The sequence below is a fragment of the Bemisia tabaci genome, chromosome 4, assembly GCF_918797505.1.
Source record: "Bemisia tabaci chromosome 4, PGI_BMITA_v3".
Lineage (NCBI taxonomy): Eukaryota > Metazoa > Arthropoda > Insecta > Hemiptera > Aleyrodidae > Bemisia > Bemisia tabaci.
In genome coordinates, this window is record NC_092796.1 from 47,578,964 (window position 1) to 47,603,633 (window position 24,670).

General features: G+C 37.7%; 2 protein-coding genes across 2 annotated transcripts in view; both read left to right on the plus strand.

Moving 5' to 3' along the window:
• The window catches only part of Prp16 (ATP-dependent RNA helicase l(1)G0007), a 28,554-nt gene extending 21,934 nt beyond the window's left edge, over window positions 1-6,620 (plus strand). The window contains exons 16-22 of the mRNA XM_019061044.2: window positions 1,336-1,486; window positions 2,328-2,499; window positions 3,430-3,571; window positions 3,696-3,856; window positions 4,168-4,322; window positions 5,042-5,259; window positions 6,260-6,620. Of these exons, the coding sequence (XP_018916589.2) occupies window positions 1,336-1,486; window positions 2,328-2,499; window positions 3,430-3,571; window positions 3,696-3,856; window positions 4,168-4,322; window positions 5,042-5,259; window positions 6,260-6,341 (1,081 nt within the window). The 3' untranslated portion in view covers window positions 6,342-6,620. The remainder of the gene's footprint in view (window positions 1-1,335; window positions 1,487-2,327; window positions 2,500-3,429; window positions 3,572-3,695; window positions 3,857-4,167; window positions 4,323-5,041; window positions 5,260-6,259) is intronic.
• Window positions 1-24,670, plus strand: part of LOC140224527 (uncharacterized) — a 219,926-nt gene that overhangs the window by 27,123 nt on the left and 168,133 nt on the right. The window lies entirely within an intron of this gene.

A 24,670-nucleotide genomic window follows, 5' to 3' on the forward strand; every position in this document is an offset into this window, starting at 1 on the left:
GGGGTTTAGCATAGCGTTACAGAACCTTTTCAGCCTTCCCAAAAATGCTAGAATGTTGGAAATAAATTTTAGCCTAAAAGTTTTTTAATTAAGTCACCATATTTTTTTTTGTGGCCTCATTTTTTCACTGTATTTTATTTGAATTTTAAGCTTAATACCCCATATTTTATCTAATTCTCATTTGAATTTTTTCTCTGTTTTTTGTTTTTTGTTTTTTTAAGAAATCATGGAAGAGGGAGGTCCACACAAGATTTCATAATTTATTATGGAGGTCCGAGGCTGCATCATTTCCCGTTGCATGAGAGGTAGTGGAGGATAAGGGGGGGGGGGACAAGTAGGAAAAATGCATCACATACTGACCTTATATCACCTGTTTTTAGAGCAAAAGCAGCAAACTCCGTCGATTGTCAATAACATTTTGTTAAAATTTAGTTACGTATTCATACTAACAAAAATCTTGTAAGGACACCTCATTTGTATATATTGTAGCAGTAAGGATAATGAGTGTCTCAAGTTGTTAATTACATCGCAAACAATGTCAAATATGAATCTTTGGCCCCTAAACTTTCTATGTCACAATAATATATTCAAAATCCTTTATATTTGAGCAGTTCAAACACAAGTTGATTTTTAAGCCTAGTAGTTTTCCACAAAAAAAAAAATCTCATAATCAGGACCAATTTGTATTTATCAAAGCACCTCTCCTTCCTTTTGCATGGCTTAAAGGTGCTCGAATTTTTTATTAAAATTAATGGATAGTAAAATCTGATCAGTCTTTTCAGTAAAAAAAATGAAACATCCAAGCAAACTATCTCAACGAAAATTGTGAAAACTTACCTCCCAATACGTATTTGCTGGTCCTTTTACCTAGTAACTAATGTAATTGATTTCATTCTCACTTTTCCTTTTGCATTTTCTTTCCAACCCTTTCTCCTCATCTCCATCTTTATCATTTAAAGGTTTGATAAGATGAATGCTCAATCTGATATTAATCTATGCTTTTGGAAAAATTCTAAAGCCTTTTCTACATCAACATTATATGTATTTACTTTTGAAGTTGCCCCATGAAAAATTTTGTTTGAGTAAAATTTGTTCTACCCTCCCTGTGAAATTTACCAATGTACGAGTATCAGATGTTTTATTTTTGGAGGAGATGGCTCCCATTCATAGATGCCGCCACAAAGAGATACCATTTTAAAAGGAATTTTTCTTAGACCTTGATTAATCTTATTTTCAAGTGTTTTTATCAAGTAATTTAAGATTAAGTGTTGTTTAAACTTCCATGAAAATTTCAAAATGTTGGACTTCTTTTTTTTTTTCTCTTTGTCTCTTTAGGATGTACACGGAGAAGCAGTTCAAAGACGAACTACTGGTGACGACAGTGCCTGAAATCCAACGAACGAACTTGGCAAACACGGTTCTGCTACTTAAATCCCTTGGTGTCCAAGATTTACTACAGTTCCATTTTATGGACCCACCTCCACAGGTTAGTTTTTCCGCTTTAAATTTCCTCGTCATTACCTAATTATTGTAACTGCTCGGCCTCCTTCTCAGGCCTTTCGTAAATTATTCACTTTGTGTATCGTGTATGTCTTGGGGGTCGTAGCCTGTGTTATAGGTGAGTTACAGTGGAGACGGTTCCAATGCTAAGTGTTGTCTGCTTCTACTTTTCTGCAGGTCAAAATAACCTAAATTTTAGAGTTACATATTTTCCAAGAAGCCCAATTGACCTCAAGCGTATTCAGAAATGTATTTCATGCTAGATGAAGCATTGAAAAATTAATTTTTCAGGTCTCCAAAGGTGGCCTTTTCTATAATCTTAAAATGTTGCGCATCATCTGTAGATCTATAAGACTCAGTAAATGAGGGACGAAGCACATTCAAAGGTCCGCAGAGGAATGTTATGAATCATTTTCAAATAAGAATTTCCAAGGTCTCTTTTGGGGAAGGATGCAGGAGGCAACTAATGAGATCGAGCAACATCCAACCTAGCTACATATTATCAGAATTTTCAGTACCAAATTTTGGCAGCAGTTTGATCAGGACTCAATTCAATTAGCTGGTAGATGACGAATAAATATTCCCTGTCATGTGCAGTAACAGATTTCAAAATATTTATCCAAGAAAATGGATTTTACACTTTTGAATTTCATGAAAAAAGAAAGTTCTGAAAGGAAAAAAAAAGTCTTATGCATCAAAATGGACCAATATTATGTTGTAAAGGTGTAACCTCAAGTGAAACTTTCAAATGCATTTTGTCTATTTGTTTCGTCCCGTGTATGCACCTTTGTTTTGTATCCTACCTGTACCTACTGCTCTTTTTTCAGGACAACATTCTAAATTCCCTATACCAACTTTGGATTTTGGGGGCGTTAGACCACACTGGAACACTGACTGCGTTAGGCAGGCAAATGGCAGAGTTCCCATTAGACCCTCCGCAATGTCAAATGCTCATAGTCTCAACCCAAATGAAGTGTTCAGCAGATGTTCTCATCATAGGTAACTCCATTTTTTATACCCTAACCTCTGAGTAAAAAAGAAGTTTTCTTTTGCAGAACATTTTGCCAAAAAAATGAAAGAAGCCTGGTCCCTCTTTCTGTATTAGAACTCGCATCAGAGAAGGTGATATGTGTTAACTTTTAACTGTCATGTACAGTAGACTGTTTAAAATATCTGCACATAGCAGAGTTGTCGTTTAGTCAATCCTCAATTGAGGTGCTGGGTGAGAGGAGGGGACTTTTTGGTTGTGGTGTTTCAGAATTTGTTAATATTTCATTCATTGTTAGGAATGCATGTATTACATTGAAATTTTTACCTAATGTTCTTCATGATTCTGCAATGTTCTGTGGAAAAAATCCCGAAAAAATCACCCATTAGATTCTTCTCTAAGGCACATACTACGGACGAAGAGTCCAAAACTGTCCTTTTGTAGGTTTTATGGCTTGCAAATGCTGTGCATGTTTTTCCTTGTTTTTATCCCTTGTAAAGTTAGTAATTTCTGTCTCTTAGGAGTCTGTTATTAAATCGAACCTGAATTATTTGAAATTGATGGAATAGTCTAGTTCTAAAAGTTTTCAAGCATGTCATTATAAGTCTTTTTTTTCTTGCAAATTTTAAAAAGTACAGCAAGCTTTGTTGCTGCTTATCAGTCGGGCACAAGCACTGTCACTATCAGCAAGAATGATGATTCTTTACGTTAGATTTTGTGAGTTATTTCTAGGACAGAACTCTTCATTTAAAAAAAAGAAACAATTTTGCAAATGTGCATTTATTATTTGCATTTTCAGGACATGTACTTTCCCGGAGAAATAATAATTTAAGTTCGTCTTATGATAGATTCATGATCTTTTTCTTTGAAGAAAATGTATCCTCTCAAAGAGTCTCAACCGCATTTTATTTATTTTCTCTGTTTTTTTTTTTGTTTTGCAGTTTCAATGTTATCCGTTCCGTCCATATTCTATCGCCCTAAGGGCAGGGAAGAGGAAGCTGATTCTGTGCGGGAGAAGTTTCAAGTACCTGAGTCTGATCATCTAACTTATTTGAATGTTTATAATCAGTGGAAACAGAACAAGTAAGCTAATTTGTCTGATCTAGTAACTAACTCATTAGTTTTTAATATCTTATGTTGTCCTAGTTTCCCAGTCAAGACATTCTGAAATTCAGTCATGAATTGTTTTCTTTCTTTTATTTTACAGCTACTCAGCCAACTGGTGTAATGAACATTTCATCCACATCAAAGCAATGCGAAAAGTACGAGAGGTCCGTCAACAGTTGAAAGATATCATGGTTCAACAGAAGTTGGAAATTGCATCCTGTGGAACTGATTGGGACATCATTCGCAAATGCATTTGCTCCGGTAAATTCTTCACTGTATCATTTATTAACCTGCTTTAACCCATTGATTTAACATTACAATTCAGAGCGGTTGGTCGACTTTGAATTGATATTTTTGATTTATTGATGTTTCTCTGATTAGACCGTGTTCTCATCAATGTTTATATGAGCATATAAACATTGATATCATCATCATACTCATTAGTTTCTCTCAGTCCATTTAACGGCTCCAGTTCAATTTTCGATATCGTTTAACCTACTTGTTCAATTGTGTTCCTCACCCAACTGCAATGATGAAAAATCAAGGTACATGTATCATTCATTTTTTTGCAGCTTACTTCCATCAAGCTGCAAGGCTCAAAGGGATCGGCGAGTATGTCAATTGTCGGACAGGGATGCCGTGTTACCTGCACCCCACCTCGGCGCTTTTTGGTATGGGTTTCACGCCAGACTACGTCATTTATCACGAACTGGTCATGACTGCGAAGGTAACTTATTAGTCATCCATTAATCGTTTAACAGCTCATTTTCAAATTATATCTATTCATTGTACTTAAAGTGCGTTGTAACGTATCAATTGGGCAGTGCTTAATAAAAGAAAGCAACGTGCTATGACCTTGAAAGGGAGAGTATATAAATACTGATTCTCAGATCTTTTTACCACCATCTGTAATTTCAACCAAGGGCAATGCAAGAAAAAGTGTAATGCACAAATTATCAATTTAAAATGGTAAATTACAATAGGTCAGTTGCACCAGTTATAGAACTGTGTTTTAATGATTAAAGATTTTAGACTAGCAGAAAACCACCTTGGTGCTGAGCTCTGCTTCGAATATTAACTTCAAAATGCAAAATAAATCAACAAGGTGAATGCTCACTATGAGAATTCTACCTCAAGATCATCAATGAGGCATGTAAAGCAACTAGTCAAAGTGTTTGCTGCATTGATTTATAAACCTCAGGTATAAGAAACCATATTATTCACTACTGCACTGGATGATGTCTAGGATGTGTTTTTTGAAGAGAGATACCTCAGTTATTACTGGATGTATAAACTCTACATTTTGACAGCCTTCATTATATTATGCTAATTTTTAAATCTAAACCATTAAATCACGATTAAATAACTGGCATAATAAAAAGCTGACATTAAAGTTCTTGCTTTTTATTTTTAGACTTGTTTAAATATCTGCATTCATTGTTTCAGGAGTACATGCAATGCGTGACTGCAGTGGATGGACATTGGTTGGCAGAGCTTGGACCAATGTTCTTCTCTGTGAAAGAAACGGGCCGATCTGGATCTGCCAAACGGAAGCAGGCGCTAGAACACCTTCAGGAGATGGAAGGGCAGATGAAAGCTGCGCACGAAGAGATCGAAGCTCGGAAGAAAGAAATGGAACTCAAAGAGGCCAGCAGTGTCAGAAGGTATATTGTGAATGATCTGTACTTCTGTATAATGTACAGCTTATTAGACATGAAGGGCCAAACATAATTTTGATTACATTTTGCAATAAGGAACCACTATTTCTGGCCCACTTTGGAAACAACATACATGTCATTGGTTTCCCTATGCAAATGTGTGCTTTCATGGGAGAGCCAGAGATAGAGGTTCCCCATTGCAAAATGTAATCCATTTGTTTATGGAAGAATACGATTGCTCATTTCCTAGCCATCCTTTTTCTGGATTTTTTTCTAGCCTAAGTTTTTCTTCAATAAAAAACATTCCTCAATTTGAATATTTTTTTACTCTGAACACTGTTAAGCTGCTTCAAACCGCAGGTAGTCTGGTTCATCTAGTTCTGTGCAATCCATGGATAATGAAAGCCCCTCAGTTTGCCTACTTACAACACTCTGAGTGCACATATCTCTAACTGCAAGTCAGTGAGTGAAGTAGGCTGGTCATATCATTTCATTCCATTGTTTTGATTGTACCAATCCACAACTTATTGATAATCGGATCTTATGAAGGCTGGATAAATGGATCAGTTGATTCAACTGACCAATAACTAATGTCTACTTTTGCTTCACCTTGCAGATTCCAATAAATTATCTATCAAATTCAAATTTTTTTGCCAAAAATTATCACATAGTAACATACATGGCTGTTTAGTCTAAGGAGTATTCATTTTGCCTGTCCAACAAATTAGACAATAATAAAACTTAGGTAGTTAATTATTAAAATAAAAGAGATAACCTAAAGTAAAAGACAAAACATGTTTTAGAACGGTAAATTTAACAGGTAAAGAAGATAAATAGCTGCAATGGCCTGTCTTGAAGATGTAATACGTGATTAAGACTTAGTTTGCAATTGATTGAAGAAAATTAAATTTCAATAACTTCCTATAACTTTTTTAACAGGCTCTTGATTTTATTGTACATCTGAAAAAAAAAAAATATCGGTGTAACACAATATTTTGTGTTTCAGGACTGAAATCGTGACTCCAGGTCTAATGGATTCTAAAGGAGGTGCAACTCCACGCAGGACCCCAGCTCGTTTTGGTCTCTAGAATTTGATGATCTCTATCGAGCAGTTTCATTGATTTTCATTCTCTCCTGAGTCGAAATAAATGAAACATCCACTTACATCGCCCTAGACAATGTAACTAGTCATTCTTATTTTCTGTTGATATCCTCTAGCCACACCAACTTCTTGCTTTGCAATGCTATGGTAATGCTTGTTGTGTGCAATTTTTGCCCATGCTCTTGTAATATTGTAAAATAACTGTTAATTGACTTTTGTCGGATTTTTGTAAATTTTTAAAATATAGGTTTATTTTGCCATTGAAGAGTGTTATAAATTTATGTACTTTCAAAAATATAATACAATTGAAAGGAAGTATTTAAAGATGGATCCTGAAACAAATCATAAGTTACTGTAAGTGACAGCTGCATTCATTGTTGTCTTTCAAAAAGAGCTTTTCCCCTCAGACACCGAATGATTTACAATATAATTCAGGGGAATTTAAAGGAAACCTATCATGTAACATCATTAAAAAAACGATGTTCACAAACTTCAAGTTAAATTCAAAACAATCAGTTCGGAAATAGATCCTTTCAAAAGATTTCAATTATGTGCCAATATAAAAAATGAAAGCCATGAAAGAAAAAACATAAGATTTGAAAATTCTCAGGTAGGTAGTTCTATACTTGTCATAAAATTGATCAACAACGTGGAGTTCCTTATGTATTGTATTAATAATGTATTTTTGAGAATGGGAAATCATTATCATACTCACCAAAGCGATATTTCCAAAGTCATGCAATAGAAAGAGCCTCCCAAAATTTCGCCCCTTTTCCGGCATTCGATTCGACCATCGAACCAAGGTTTAAGTGGAAGCTTATAATAACAGAAAACTCAGGAAAAAATTTCAAGATGAGTATAGGAGCCGTTTTCGAGTTACGGGGGGGCAAAGGGGTCAAACTCCAGCCTTATTTTTCGCTATTTTCTTGTTGAATTGATGTGGCTACAGGGTTTTTATCGTTGTTCACACATGTTATACACATCGGTTCCTATGTATTTTTACACGCAAAATCGAGTTTTAATGTTGACGAGTCGATATCGATTGGTTATATCGATTTTATAAGATTCTTTACGGAAAATCGACGATTTATTGAGATTGAAATCGTTCATTTTTGATCAATGGACGACTAAATGCACCTAATATGACTGTAGTACACCAAAACCTACGTATTTTTTCTTGTAGAATCGAATTTTAACGTTTACGAGTCGATATATCAATCGCTTCTATCGAATTTTTGCGATTTTTTAGGAAAATCAATGATATATTGGTATTGAAATTGGTTATTCTCCATCCGAGAACGACCAAATTTTGGGTTGGAACACATTTTCGGTCGGGTCGATTTTCAGTTGAGTCAAGTTTTCGATTGGGGCACATTTCCGGTCGAGTAGAAATTAAGATTTTCGATTTCCGGTCAAGTGAAATTTCGGGTGGATAACGAATCCCGTTGACTGTGGTTTCGGGTCGGTCAGATTTCCGATCGAATCAAATTTTCAGTCGAGTCAAATTTTTGACAGGGACACGTTACCGATTGGAAACAGTTTCCAGTTTGGTTAATTTGCGGTCACGTCAAATACGGATGGATTACGGTTCCACTGAATTGGAATTTTGGGATGGGTCAGTTTTCAGGTTGGATCGAATTTCCAGTTGAGTCAAGTTTTCGATTGGAGCACGTTTCCGGTCGAGCAGAGTTTACGGTTGTCGATTTCCGGTTAAGTAAAATTCGGCCGGACGATTGGTCGATTGATTAGAGTTTCCGGTGGGTAAGATCACCGGTTTGAGTAAAGTTTTGGTTAGCAGGGTTAGATCAGGTTTTCGGTTGAGTAGGATTTGTGGTGAATTTGAGTTTCCAGTTAATTTAAAGATTCAGTCAAGTGAATCAAGTGTCCCGTTTAATTGAACGATCCCAATTTTTTAATTGACGATTTGCGTTGTCCAGGGAGATCATCGATTGTTGAATCCAAGAATTCCGAGGGATGCACCAGAAACAAAACAAGCGGGAAAGCTCTAATACGTTGGTATTAGAGAAGCGCTCAGCATTGAGGGTCTGCCTGAAGTGAAGAAATATTCAACTTTTAAACCAATATATATTTACTTTATTTCAGAATTTTTATTAAAAACTAAATTACAGAAACTAAATTAAAGCTTTCTTAAATAGAATTTTTTTTTCTTAAAATTTGAAAATTCAAATCTATAAGTTTTCGCGCTTTTTTCGAAGAATGCCGTGGTTGGAGCTTCCTATAGTCATACTACTCGACATCAGCTGATAGCAAACAAAGGTTACCAAGGAAACCGTAAACGCGTAACAACTACCTACCGTCGCCAGAGCCAAAGACAAATAAGTCAAAGACACATAACCTAGATGTAAGCGAATTCTACTAAGGTCTCCGAATAAAGTTATCACCGGTGGAAAAGTTTTCGGAAATCAGAACGCGCATCTTGAACTTTCGAAAGTAATTATAGAATAACTATAAACCGCATAGCGAAGAGAGTTTTAGGACTGTTATTTATTTCTCACGCTAATTTGCATTTAATCGTATTCACAGAGCTATTATGAGGTAATCAAAAAATAAATTTTCCTAAATGACGTTCCGTGCATCGATGAGTTGGTGCGCCATTTGACCGCTTGAGCGCCCTACTATACTAGAGCTCTAGTGGCAAATCGAAATCAAAAAGCGCCGCCTATCGGCTGAGCGCTTAAAAGAAAAACACATGCTGATTAGAAAAGAGAAAAGTACATGTAAACTTGAAGATGGAAATAAATATCTCTGAAATCTTTATCAGTGTATATGTCGCAGGCAGTCAGCAATTGTCGGCAATTTGCAAGCTCCGTACTTGTCAATTCGTCAAATTGCAATTACGATAACATCGATATAGTATAGGTTTCTTTAGCGGAGAAATTCAAGGCACGGCCTCAGCTTGGAACGCCTTCAAATCCAGCGATACTCTCCGCTTTGCCAAGGAGTTAGTTTAGTTGCTTAACCGAACCTAACACATTATTGATGACATTTCACGAAATCGCAATAATGTGCTAGCTGGCACCATGTAGGTATCCAAGAAGAAGGGGCTAACGTATGTTTGATCTCGAAGCATAATAATCCCTTTCTCCAATCTCGTTTTTTCACTTTAAAACGATTTAATTTGTTGATTAAACACGAATAGATTGCAATTTGCCGGCGATTGCTAATTGCCTGCATCATATATACCTAAGAATGTTTGTGAAGAAATTAATGAGAAAAAAAATTACTGACTGAACAATCACAATCACTGCCTGTGCAAATGTTAATTAAACAATACTAAAGCACTTTATCGATGGTAAAAGTGCAGAAGTGCGAATCCCGGAAAACACGATTTTCCAGGAGAGTAAAAAAAAACTGTCTGCATTCCTCTTTATTGTCGGTAGAAGGGTAATAATTCTTGAGGATAGCAAGAATAAGATGTTTTTTCAAACTTCATCAGCATGCAGTTTCAATAATTTCTCGAACTGTTAGAAACTACGGCAGAAATGCCGAAATTCGCGTTTTTGGCACTAAGAATCGACACTTCATCAGGAGATACGCATTTTTGCCATTAGTGTTTTAAACTTGTTGGTGGATTTGGATCATTTAAAGACTGAAAAAAGGGTTTCACACTTAAAATTCCTTATCAGATAAGATTTAGTTGGTCATCGATGCACTGTCCATCCATGCTTTACGCTTTCCTAATGGCCCAGTGGACAAAGTACCTTTTCTTCAATTTTGATTATTCACAGTTAATCAACAAAAGCTCATTTTATCCATGCGAAACTTTTTGAATTCACAGCCGCATTTGAGTAAGTTGCGATCTTGGAAACGGCGACTCTTTCAGTTTCGCTTCAGAACACGATGACCGAACCAAGGGACTTAAAATACACCATCTAATCCAGCCGTCTGCGCTCTCCTCTTTGAAATAAGACGGAGAGACCAAGACAATCTTATTATTTTTTCAAAAAAATATTCCACGGAATTTTTCGAATATGCAACTCGATTGAAAACCCAAAATTACAAACTTTTTGGTCAACATCGTTGTACAAGGCCACTCACAATGGATACAGAAGAGTGCCTTCAAATCAATCCGTAAACATAATGCAAAATTCTGATACCACTATTCGTGCGTCACGGCAGTCATTTTGCATACCCGCCTATTTGAAGGCGAAACATTGACTTCAGGCAACGGGTTACGAATTACCGCATTAGGGAGAAAGTCGGGAGGAGCAAAAGCCTGGGGCCACCCACCTGGCAACTAAGGAGTCAAAGCCGGGGGCCGCCCCCCTGGCACCTACGGATCCAAAGCCGGGGGCTGCGCACCTGGCACCTGGAAATCTGACCGACCGGAAACCACAATCATTGGGATTCGTTATACACCCGAAATTTCACTTGACCGGAAATTGAAAATCTTAATTTCTACTCGACCGAAATGTGCTCCAATCGAAAAATTGACTCAACTGGAATTCGATACGACCGGGAAGGTGTTCCAACCCAAAATTTGCTTGTTCTCGGATGGAGAATAACCAATTTCAATACCAATAAATCATTGATTTTTCTAAAAAAATCGCAAAAATTCGATATATACGATTAATATATATGATGCATTAACGTTAAAAATCGATTTTCCAAGAAATAATACGTAGGTCTCGGTGTATTACAGTCATATTAGGTGTATTTAGTCATCCATGAGTCAAAAATGAACAATTTCAATCTCAAGCAAATCGTCGATATTCCGTAAAGAATCTTAAAAAATCGATATAACCGATCGATACATCGACTCGTCAATATTAAAACTCGATTATGCGTGTAAAGATACGTAGGAAGCGGTCTGCATAACATGTGTAAACAACGACAACAACCCCATAGACACATCAATTCTACAAGAAAATAGTGAAGAGTAGGGCCGGAGTTCGACCCCTTTGCCCACCCGTAACTCAAAAACGGTTCCTTTACTCATTTTGAAATTTTTTCCGGAGTTTTCTGTTATTATAAGCTTCCATTTAAGCCTTGGTTCGATGGTCGAATCGAATACCGAAAAAGGGGCGAAAATCAGTTCTCATTTTGGGAGGCTCTTTCCTTGAGATTTGCAAAATTCCGAAAAATTTGCAAAAATGATTTCATAATAAGTTTTACAAAAATCTGCAATAAAAACCGTAGTTCTCAGATTTGCCTGAAAAGTGAGCCAGGCCAGTGTAAAATGTTGCCACAAGTCTGATTTTCACGTCTAAAATGTTCCTTTTTTTCTCACAATTAGGAGGATCGGATAAAACTTTGCTACTTGAAAGTACCTCTCCCTCAGTACTCACTGAGTTACAGATAAAGCCTGAGAGTAAATTATCAAAAGAGTCAGAACACTCTCGATTCTCAGCTCAGGAAATCTGCCTTGTATCAAAGGAAATTTGGCGAGAGACGCGATGGTTCATACGGCATTTTCTCTCAGCAAGGTTGCATAGTTTTCATCCATAAACTACAAATCTTCCTTCATTGCGAAATACACTCTAATGGTGTGCGGCCAGCGCGAAGTATGGAATAGTGCCTACAAGACTGCGTGGATACTTCACGCATTGCGTGTACGGGCGCACACCGACTGCAGTGATACTTCACGCATTGCGCGTACCTCACGGTGCTCATGCGCAATGCTTGAAGTATCCATGCAGTCTTGTAGGCGCTAATAAGACTGTCGCTCTGGCAACATTGAGATAGGCGCTAAATATTCTTACTCACGGAGTCAGCGTTCTTCCACTCATGGTTACGAAATGTTTGCAGCCTTGATTGCCATTTAAAATGATAAGAAAATCATGTTATGAAGGAGAGTGTACCGTTTTTTTTTTTTTTTTTTTTTTTTTTTTTTTTTTTTGCAAATATGAAGGTGGTTCCGTGCCAAAAATGGTTGTCAAAAAACTAATCCCAATGAGCTTGTTAACCTGTTTCTAATTCTTGCATTTTCAGAAACTACATTGTCTCCTGGTCACGCAGTAATTTTTTCAGATTTTTCCGAGCCGTTTTTCCCTCCGAAAACGACTTTTGAAGTTCGAAATTTTAAAATGCTGCGTTTGCCCGCGCTTTAGCGGCAATTCAATATGGCGCCGGAATTACCCCCTGGCTTCTTGCCACACATTCGACCGGGCGCCGTCAGCGGGACCTCTACGCGTTCGAACATCGAGGCTAAATCAAAACAACCAACTGGCTGTTATCAATTTCACCTTTAGACAAAGATTTCTCTAGTTTTTGGCATATTTTCTGAACTGTTATTCGTTCAACTAAATATCTAACCCTGCTTTACAAATATCTCGACCTGCAATCTCCTTTGAACGTTGGAAAATCTGAAAATATTGTCCAAATTTGTGCTAGTTTACTCAGTCATTTCAGTACACTGAGTTACTGAGTTTCCATGGTAGTGAAGTGAATTTGGGAATAATTCTTCTTGAAAATGTTGAGTGCATATGTTTTTGCAGTATCTTTTGGTTAAACTTCAGAAACAACAACAGATTGGCCGATTAAATCCTGACACTGTTACTGACCATGCCGAAACTTCATGATGCGAAGCCTTGTTCTTTGTTTCGGAAAGTAAATATTTTGGAGAAAACTTCCTACTTCTCATTTACAGCAATCTAAATAGAATCAGTAATCGAATGTCCTTCCCTCAATGGCTCTCTTTAAAGAAATATCCACAATATATTACATGTATCACTTGTTTACTCTTAGGAAGCCACCCAAGACTAAATAGCCTTCGACAATTTTCTATTCTGGGACCGTTAACTTATTAAACTGTTCAGTGTTCCATAATTATCAACAGGTATATTGTGCACTGCTAGTGTGTGCCATTCTTTGATAGTTTGTTTCAATGCGAGATATAACATCAGTGATTTAATCTCCATTTCTCATCCACTCATATTTTATGTAATCGATCACATCCTCCACATGATTTCAATTCACTTTGAACCTGATTTTTTTTTGGTAAATAATGGCTCACTATGCTGAACGTTTTACCAGAAAGTCAGCTTTAAGTTACATTCTTCGACATGGAACTACACATAAATTTTGTGAAGATGCATGCCCTGACTCTGAATAAATGGATGTTATTAAAAATCCTGAAGATGAAAGGTGAGTAGCTAACTACTTTGTAAGTTCCCTTCTCAATTTCGATTACCTGTATGGTTTCTAATGGCGGATAATAAGAGTCGTCCAGAAAGTAAGTTTACCTGTTTAATATTTCCTAAACGAAGGTAGGTAGAGAAAATCTGTAATAAGTTTTGAAAAGTCACTACCGTCCCTGGTTCTCTATTACGCCGTAGATTTTTAAATTTGGCTTGATAGAACTCTAAAAACGTGGGATTCTCTGAACCCACCTCCTCTCCGCATGGGTTCAAAATTTTACGGAGCTTAATTCGCAAGTGAGCCTTCCTGTCTTTCGCTTATGGCAAGAAAGTGACTTAAAGGTGATTGAAATACGTGTGAAACATAAGTAAGGAGTATTCCTTGTTTCCAACAAGGAATTAGCAGGATTAGCCGTGTTTACTTCAAAATACGGGAAAATGTCCTTAAAAAAATGTGTTAAATGTCTTACATGTGTTTCAACCACCCCTAAGCCACTTTTTTGCCATGAGCGATAGACACAGTGGCTCATTTGCGAATGAGGCTCTGTAAAATTTTGGACCTGTGCGGAGAGGAGGTGGATTTAGAAAAACCCACTTTTCTAGAGTTCTATCAAGCCAAATTTAAAAATCTATGGCGCGTTAGAGAGCCCTGAATGGTGGCTTTTTTAAAGTTTATTATAGATTTTCTCGAAGTACCTGTCTCAGTTTAGGATATATTGAACAGGTAAACTCATCTCTGGACGATCCTCGTAGTTGTTCTTCCCTCTTTCTTGCAAATTATTTATTGAAATGAAATACACAAGGCTCTATATCATAGAAATATCACTATGAAAAAGCAACTGAGTTTAAAAACTGAGACAAAAAAAAGATATCGATGACAGTAAAATGAGGTGAGAAAATCTACCAACTGTAGGCATCCACTTCACATTATTGCAATCACATGAATTAGGTGGCTGGAGTCTAGCGTATCCATCTGCATAATTGATTTTAAGGGTTTCCCTGGGTATACTGAAGGAAAATCTAGACAAATTTTCTTTGACTTATATTTTGATCAGTACCTTGACATTTCTGCTGTGAAATGGAGACCTCAGGTTTCCATGTCAATCCAGTGATAAGAGAGTACCTTGGTGTGCCTTCGAATTAACACTTGCTACATTTTTATGATTTTCAATTACTGGATATTACATTCATTGCACACCACAAACATTTTTTATGAGAAAACCACATATGTTCCAAAGTATTCAAAACAAGTCATGTGCATGTTGGAGCAAATTTACTTCCGTTCTAGTTTGAACATTATTGGTACGTACCTTTCAATTTCAGGATTTAACGGCTTTTGCCGAAGGGTCTGTTGGTGCCGGCACACACAGTTCCAGGGTAGAGTGGAGATCCATGTCGAAGGAAATTCCTTTGAACTGATTTTTTAGTAAATAAATGCTCAGATAACTGAAGCTTAATTTACTGCACTATCAGACTTCAAAGGGAGTTGGTCATGAGCAAATATACAGATTACTGACTTTAACACTCAAGAAAGGAGGAAAAATCGTAGAGTAAGTGCTTGGTATCAGATGTTCTAGCAGCATAATGCCCCTCCAATGTGAAGATTGTTTGCATACCCAATGGTTGCAAGTGCAAGAATCTATGTATAACCGCAGAAAATGTATCATTAGAAGAACACTTAAAAGTATATTTTGACTAACATGAACACTGTAAAAGTCGTGTAAAATGTTAATCCCAAATTCCCAACATCGAAAACACGGCGATTTCAACTGAAAAAAAAGCCTTTAGATACTTAAGTGATAGGGACACACACATATGTATAACTAACACAGTTTTGGAAGCTATTTCCGGATTTTCCAACGTTTCAAGGAGATTGCAGGTCGAGATATTTGTAAAGCAGGGTTAGATATTTTAGTTGAACGAATAACAGTTCAGAAAATATGCCAAAAACTAGAGAAATCTTTGTCAAAAGGTGAAATTGATAACAGCCAGTTGGTTGTTTTGATTTAGCCTCGATGTTCGAACGCGTAGAGGTCCCGCTGACGGCGCCCGGTCGAATGTGTGGCAAGAAGCCAGGGGGTAATTCCGGCGCCATATTGAATTGCCGCTAGAGCGCGGACAAACGCGGCATTTTAAAATTTCGAACTTCAAAAGTCGTTTTCGGAGGGAAAAACGGCTCGGAAAAATCTGAAAAAATTACTGCGTGACCAGGAGACAATGTAGTTTCTGAAAATGCAAGAATTAGAAACAGGTTAACAAGCTCATTATAAATTCAATATTTCAGGTTATAAATCAATCATTCTGGACGAAAATTCTTTCAATGCATTTAAGTAAATAACAAGGTCCATTTAGATCAACCATAATTCAAATTCTCTATAAAAATCGAATTGGTTTTCTCCTGTTTAATGCAATCCTACTGTGACCCCCTAAAATATGCCACTCTCCAAGGGAGGTTTTTGTTGTCACCTTTTCAAAACGTCCAGGCATCTATGGATGAACACTACTTATTCTAATTAAAAAACTACCGAAATACGTCATTAAAAAAATTCAAGATACCCGAGACCCTTTTTTTTCTCTATGTCCGAATATGACCCCTCAGTAATCGAGCGAGCCAACACACTCCCTGAACTTCAAGAGTGTCTTCTCAGTTTTCCTGTTAGTAAAGCATCCGCAATATGGCATCCCCGTGTATGTGTCGACTGCGCACACTTTCTGGCCATTAATTTCGGCACATCTTCCGTTCGTCACGTGGGGACAGTCGGGGCTCCGATTATCGGGTCTGAGTTTGTTCAAGTGCCCAGTCACCATCTTGCAGTAAGCGTTAGCGTTAGTTTTACCATCTGTACACGGGTCGTTCTTGATTATACTTCGAATCATTTGGCTATAGCAGGTTGCGTCTACGGTGGAAACCTGGTCAAGGAGACAAACAATTTTTTCTTTTAACACAGTTTCTCTTTCAGTTCATTTTTTAATCACTCAATCCCAAATAATAATGATGAGTAAATGAAAGAACGAATAACCGTTCGTAAGAAGCTGCTAAACACATGTGATTACTGGCCGCTCGTGCCTCTCATTTGGTCTAGTGCGCCTTCAATAACCGTGACGGCAATTTGAGTGCCTTATAAGCACGAATAGTTCCTCGCAGTAGCTTTGTCATTATCACAGGAATAGGTGCACGTCGATCAGCCAAAATATGTGCTTCCTCTTTTCTTTTCTGTCGCACGGCGAGATGGTTCACCGAGGAATTTTTGTTGCATTGAAACCAAATTTTGATTGGCTTATGTCAAAAGAGGTGTGAAAAATTGGCCAGGCTACGGCACACAGTGGACCGAGTCAATCAAGGAGGTCGGACATTATATTTTTGACTAAAACTGCAAATTTTGATGTTTATTTTGTCACAAATTAAATTTCAAGGGTTGTTCCTGGAAGAAAACCCCACGAAAAAATCAATGAAACCAATTTTTGATCCTCAAAGTTTGTATAAATGGAGTTATAAGCGTTTAAAGTTTCCAAATTGTGTCCGACCTCTCCCATTGACTCGACCTGCTGTGCGGCATCAGCTATGACTTTTTAAATTTTTCACGCACTATTGTCTAGTAATAGAGACAAGAATCTCCCGGCCACAAAACTTCTTCCCCACTCGTATCATCATTCGCCCTCGTGTATTATCAAAAGGACTCCATAGACGATCAAATTCTGAACCAATTCCGATCAAAATAAACCATTTGATGGCGATTGGTTACCGTGCCACATTCTCCTTTGATCAAAATTGGACCGTCCAATTTTGATTCCGTCCCTCAAATATGGATCGTCTTGGTCCTTTAATGATGATGTACCTACACGTCCTTAAACCTTGGAGCCTTGAAATAAACATCCGCGCCTATTTTTATAATGTAAAATATGAAACAGGAAAGAAAACAAAATTGGGTAAAAATAAAAGTAACATATGGTGTCCTAAGAACCGTCTCCCCGCAATATAACGGCCGCGGAATTTTCGTTTTTCCCGCTTTGGGCAATTTTCAAAACAAGACATCGATTTTTCCCCAACATGGGAAAGTAGAAGACAAAAATAAAACTACTTCATGAGCTTCGCGAAAATTGTTGGTGGAAGTTTACGCTATTGCACTTACATCGCCATAATACATGACTTCCTTCCCGGTATTCGCGGGTTTTTTCTTCTTCGCGGCGGCCTTTTCCTTTTCCTCTTTCTCTTGTTTCTTCTTCTGTTTCCTCCTCTGAAACCAGTTTAGTTTCTCTTCCTTCTCAAGCGCAGCAGGGGAAGAACGACCTGACCCATTTCTGGGAGGCGTTCCTCTGGGAGTTGATGGAGTCAACTCAATCTCCGATTGTCCGCTCGGATACATTCCCACTCCGTACGGTATCATAACCCACAACACCGTTGTCCAAACCAAGAGAGATGCCATCACATTCATTTTACCAATCTGTGTAGAACATTGAATGCAGACCTGCTAAGAGTTTTGTAATTCAACCCAGAACTGTGAGAAAAAAGAGGCATTCAAGTAATTTGGGTGGGACAGGCGGCCTTCATAATTAAAAATCTCACAAGTCAAGTGGCCAAGTGATCGCGATAAGTTGGAGTTTGATCGGAAAAGCTATCGCAATTTTATCGACATTGATTTATTGCAATATTATCAGATGAGATATTGGGATGAATTGCAATTTCATCACAAAAATTTGCAATAAAATCGCGATTATATCGATGGTGATTTATCGCAATTTTATCGAAGACAATGGTTCAGATGTTGATGATCCTAGAGATTTTATATCCAGGAACTCGTAAATAAAACGCAACATAATTTCTACACATCGCGATTTTCCCGTCGAATAATGCTACTTGAGAACTGCATTCAGAAATCCTGAAAATTAAGCATCATGACATCAAGAATATATTTCCCTTTCCGGTATTTGAAATTGATTTCTCATGCCTTTGCCTGGAACAACTACCGAATAAAAAGGGCGTTTTGGGTGAAATAAATTTTTGAATTTTTCTGCAAAAATCAGATTCCATGTAGATGTAGAAACCTTCTCCAACCCTCTTTAACCCTCTTCAACCAACTTTCTGTCAAATTTTATTAGGGTTGAGTCAATTTTTACATCTGAGTTATTGATAGGTAGAGAGTCAAAAGTCATGGATTCATAATCACTCAGGGCTCATAACGAGCGCTTTATGCTCTCAGTTTGTCTGATGTCAAAAACTGAAATAGTGAAATACTCCAGCTATTTAATGGCGCATTAATTGAACACCAAGCGTGAACGAAATAAGCGGCCCACATTTTGAAAGAAGAGCATGCCCGTTTACCATTTCCAACGCTTTTAATGACAAACTATATGGACACGAAGAATAGATGTATAAACAGCTTTTTCTAAAAGCTTAAAGTTAAACTTTTTATTTACAAAGCCGGTATCGCCCTCTAAATATCCCTTGTGGTGAGCAATTCTCAATTGTTCTCAAATAGCTTTGAAAAGTTAAAGTAACTTTTTCCCGCCAATTATACTTAGTGAATTTAACTTCATCAATGAAACATATCGACGGTGAAAGTCGGCAATCACATAACTCGTTTGCGGTGTCTGAAAATCTCCGCCTCTACGTCATTTTTATAAAGGAGAACAAATTGATATTATTTCTTGAAGTTTTTGCAGAATTTTCTTCGCATTGAGAAGAAAAATCATGACAGTTTTAAAGAATTGCCGTTGAGTAGTTTTCCATTTAAAAAATGAAGTAAGTATGACAGGAAATCTGCGACGTCGCAAACCCAGTTATGTGATTGCCGACTTCCACCATCGATATATCTCGTATAGGTACAATTAGCCTCGGAATCATCACGTATTTTGGTAAAATACAAGGCGAGAGAAGTTAAACCCGTAAAAAATAGGAAAATAAATGTACTATGCAAGAAAAAGACGACATAACATTATGAGGTATGGCGGTGATACGAAATGAATAAACTTACACGCCTGAGTCCGAAAAATTTAAAACTTTCGGGGGATGAGTCGTTGAGCGGAGTATCAAGTCAGAACTAAGTCAGAGCAGAACTCACATCCTGTTTTATACACCATTCGCACGAAAATCTCTGAGCAGAAAAATTGCTAATGCCTGTGCCATTAGGGGGCGGCTTATTTGTATGCTAAAAAAAAGTCGGAAAAGTTCAGCTTCCCGGTTTCCAATTAGGTGCCAAAATACGGAAAATATCCTGTAAAGCAACAGCTTGTATCAGTTGACTTTTTCCACGCACTGGAGAAAAAAACACATTGGATCTAGAGTCCAGACTCTTGGAAACATTGACAAGAAAAGTACTCTTGATTCAATCGGATTTTTGCTTGAATTAAAACGAAATCCGCTCAAATTAAGAGGTTTGGTTCTTGATTTAAGCTAGATTCTGATTGAATCAAGAGTACTTTTTCTTGTCGATGTTTTTAAGAGTCTGGACTCTATATCCAATGTGTTTTTTTTCCAGTGCGAGGCTTAGCCTCACGAGAGCCTCCTGTTTGGAACAAATGATGCATGTTATCTGATGATGAGTTTTTGTTCAGGTTTCATTTGTTGTTTTCAGTAAAATTAGGGGCGGACGGGGGGGAGGGTCGGGCCAGCATTAGGTATTTTAAAAATAGGTGAAAGGATATCTTACAGAAGGAGGGGGTCACATTGGCTTACTTAATATTTAAACAGCCCCTAACATTGTATGCATGCTCCTTGGAGCTGGAGCATGCAGGGCCGGATTTACCCACATGCCGCCCATGGGCCGCTTGTATTTTTCCGCCCCCTTCCTATTTGTTTTGAAACATCAAAAGATCGTATTCGACAGTGGTTCGATGTATGTTTTGGCTCAATACAATAGAACATAACCTCAAACAAAAATTTTAGGATTTAATTTGGAAAAGCTGAAGATGAGAACATTCCTAACAATTTCACTTTTCATTGCCATTTGGTACTCGAGAGAATAAAAATTCGATCACATAAGACCCGTTACCTCAGATTTCTAAATTAACTTTTGAGGCTTTGGTTACAAATTTAACCAATCGATATCAATATAATCTCACCTGTGTGATCTGTCGAGTACGATCTATAAAAACTATCAAGTGAACGTGCCGGTGGGGGGGAGGGGTGTATAAGACGCGTTTTCTCGTGTTGGGCACATTTTTTTGTAAAAACCCTGTCATGAACACTAATAAAAGTTCAGTTCCGTAAACCCATCCCTGTTTGGACAAGGCCTTCCATTTATAAAAAAGCACGAAAAAATTATGAAAGAACAAACATAAATGTGGTTAACACTTTTAACTTCCACCGCCGCGCCGATCGCACTGTGTTGGCGCAATGCGTGAGGTATTCATGCAGTCTTGTAGGCACTATGCGTTTCACGCCGATGCGATCGCTGCTGACCACACTGTTCGGCGCAATGCGTGAAGTATTCATGTAGTCTTGTAGGCGCTATGCGTTTCACGCCGACTGCTGCTGACCGCAGTGTGTTTGACGCAATGCGTGAAGTATTCATGCAGTCTTGTAGGCGCTATGTGTTACTTGCCGACCGCCGCGCCGCTCCGTTCCAGGTCAAATTGCGTGTTTGGTTTCTCTCATAACTCGACTAATTAAAGGTAGCAAAGGTAATAAAGTAAAGGTCTCTTAGTATCACCGAAAGTCGACAAAATTAGAAATTATTATACTTTTTCTCTCAAGAAATGAGAGATTTTGTCGCATTTTCTCGTTTGTACTTCATTTTCTGAATCCGATTGTTTTCTCTAATTTTTTGATACCTACATTCAAAAAGATTGCAAAATTTGCCGCCCCTAAATTTTGCCGCCATGGGCCGCGGCCCGTGTGGCCACCCCCTTAATTCGGCCCTGAAAGCATGTGTTTGCTCTTTCGAGCAACTTTGCTCTTTACTAAGGTTACACCGTAACATTGGAACCAACTTCAATATGCACAGGTTTTTAGCATTTTTTTGCTTGTTCCCCTATGCTTGACAGTATGTTACGTGTTCCTCGCAAAATATTTCCTCTAATTATGTACTTAAATCGCAAATCCCCTTTTTGGGCTCCAACGTACAGATAAAAAAAAATCAGCATTGGAGAAAAAAGTCAATTTGATAAGGAAAAGTCAGAATTTTACCGGTTTTACTTGTGAGGCCGGAAGAGGATTTTCAGAATATCGACGGCGCAGCTGTACGTTATTGCATGCAATTATTATCGAAGGCGTAAGTATCCGCAATCACACATCTCGTTTGAGGTGTCTGCAAATCTCCGCTTCTGTGTTATTTTTTAAAGGGGAACAAATTGACATCATTCCTTGAAGTTTTTGCAGCATTTTCTTCGCACAAAGAAGAAAAATCACGGCAGTTTTAAAGAATTGCCGTTGGGTAGTTTTCCGTCAAAAAAATGAAGCATGACAGGAAGTCCCGCGATGTCGCAAACCGAGTTATGTGATTGCCGACTTACGATACGCAAATCTGTGGTGACGCACGTTCAAAACAACTATATATAATGCAAAAACAGCATCCTTTTTTGCTCTCCCTGCGTCAGAAAATCATACTGTGAACTTTGAACCCACTTTAGGATGAGGTTAGCTGCATTAGCTTTCGCAATTTTCTCATTGACATCTCAATCATTTTGGAATCGGAAACCCATCGAAAAATCTGGGCGCACCATCCAAAATTCCAAAAACAAGGCTTGCCTGCAGCAAAATGTAAATCATAAACAGAGCATCTCTATTAAAGGAAAGGTCTCTTCATAAAGTCTCAAATAACGATTTGAGATTGGTTCAGTTCATTTATGCTGACAGAGCGACGGCAGTAACCGGGGTTCGCCAATATTCTCTAAAAATTAAATTGTGGTGAGAAATCTGCTACGCCGATGTCGCAAAATGAAGTCCATGATTTGATAGTTTCACATTTGATTTTAATGTAGCTACCTATACCTGCCTCCAGTTTCAATGATATTGCAGCCAACTGTCTCGGTGCCGTTGGCGGTCTACGTGTAGGGCGCAAGAGGCACCCCATACAATTTATAATGTGAAAAAACTAACCTATAAATTTGCAGAAAATGATGAATTGCAATGAAATTTTAACCTCATTTTATTCTGCGGTATCCTAACTGCATCTTAACTGACAGAGTGCCTTCAATTCTTCATTTATACTTCTCCTAGATATCTTTTAGATAAGAATTGTTGTTCTACAAATCATCCTAAGCACACCACGATATCAAAACTGAAGGATAGAAGATACTCACACCTTACGCATGCAACTATTTGAGCCTAGGTGATATCTTTGTAGTTTTGTAGAATATACGACGAATTGTAAGCGCTCTGTGAAAGAGGCTTCTCGCAGTAAAGCCCGCCGTTGGCGCAACGCCGCAGGCCGCGGGTGCAATGGTGAGAGCCGGGGCAGTCAAAACGCCTTCAATTCTATTCGTAAGCAACACGGACATCCGTAGAGCCCGAATAGTTGCATCCAGGAGTTAAAATGTTGTACAGCGTTTGTCGCATGCGGCGCTAAGGGCGCTTTTTCTTGTTTCTCGTACGTAGTAAATAAATTCCAGCGTTTCCTATTGTACCGATGAAGTAGACTATTTCTGACTTTTTGCGACATTGTCAATTATCTGAATAATGCATTGATCGTATACATGTATAAAAACGTTGCCGTCCTATAAAATGTGGGCTGCGCCTCCAGCTTCTCTGATCTAGGAGCGACGAGCGTGGGAAAGTCGTTTTAATCAATCAATCAATCAATCAATCAATCAATCAATCTAGTATCACGAAAAAGAAAAAAATCATGAATCTGGCACCCAGTTCTCTTAGATGTCAAGTATGTCGGGAGGAAAGAAGCGAGCGTAACTTTATCGGAATGTTGCACCTGGGTGCGTCTAAGTGTGCCCAGTATGTCCGTGTTGCAATTGTTGCACGTACCAAAAATGAAGGCGTTTTGGCTTTCTTTGCCCATAGGCAACGCGTGCCGGGTACGGCGCGGCGAACCGTTCGAAAAATAGCGATGCAGAGTCCAACAAATCTTCGATGAGGAACGGTTGCTAATATGTAGAAGGAAAGATAGACATAAGAGAATCAGGAAAGACATCTTTTTTATGTCTATGATTTTTTTTCATTTGGAGCTGTAGAATTCCTATAAAACGGAGGAGCTTAATACTATAAAAATTACTATAAAAATTATTAGCTAGAAAGATGAAAGCAATCGATATCTTTTTCAAATATGTCGCCGCTCCTCCTTTTTATGCCCATACTCGTCAGAGTCTTAATCGCGACTTTGAACGAGCAATGGAGTTAGCAATTAGCGCGGCTAAGAATCTTAGCTATGCTAATTCCCTGATTTTCAGAAGCTCATTCCCTGACAAGGAATCAAAAAACTTTCTCCCACCTTGCCATGATTTTTCTGGGAAAAACTATATGAACCATCGGAGTTCTAGGTAAGAATAACGATTTTTTTCGTCTTTCATCGGATTCGTCAGCGTACATTCAATATTTCAATTCCAAAAGTGTTCCTGATGTTTGTATTTTCTGCCTTATCAGAATTCTGTATCATCAAAATAGTGTATTTCCTTCCGAAAATTAACTACTTAGATACGTGTAAAAAGGCTATAAAAACTTAGCTTATGGGAAAAAATTGTCGATGTATCCTGCTCCGTAAAGTAAATGTAGCAAGATCAATTACTTTTTTTATTTAAAGTTAGAATAAAAGGTGAGATTAAAAATTAACTATTTTTATAAAATAAAGTAAAAATTAATTTTTCAGACAAACATTTTAAATGAAATAAAGAGACGAGAGGACCCTCCAGAATTTTAAGTTGGAACCACCCATAAAGCTCTTAAAATGTTTTTATTTTTAAAGAGATGCCGCCACAGTCGCTCAACAAAATATGCCAGTTTTGTCACTTTCCATTGATTTGCGATGTCAGGATTTAATATTTTAAAAACTTCTCGGGCGCTTTCTAGCGCACTCAAGTCGTTTCGTGTCATATGGACTATATTGTAAGTTTAACAGAAACGCACCTAGTCGCATTTTAAAGGAAAATGGGGCTTGCATTATATCAATCGTAAATTCTCTCCTGTCAATATAATTCATATATAATTGAGAAAAAATATTTTGGAGCGAAAATGCTTAGTTGTTAAATTTTGTCCGTAATATTGGGTCGTCTTATTCAGAGAAGAGACTCCAAACCTCTTTCTCGATTCATTCTTGATGCAATTCTGGCG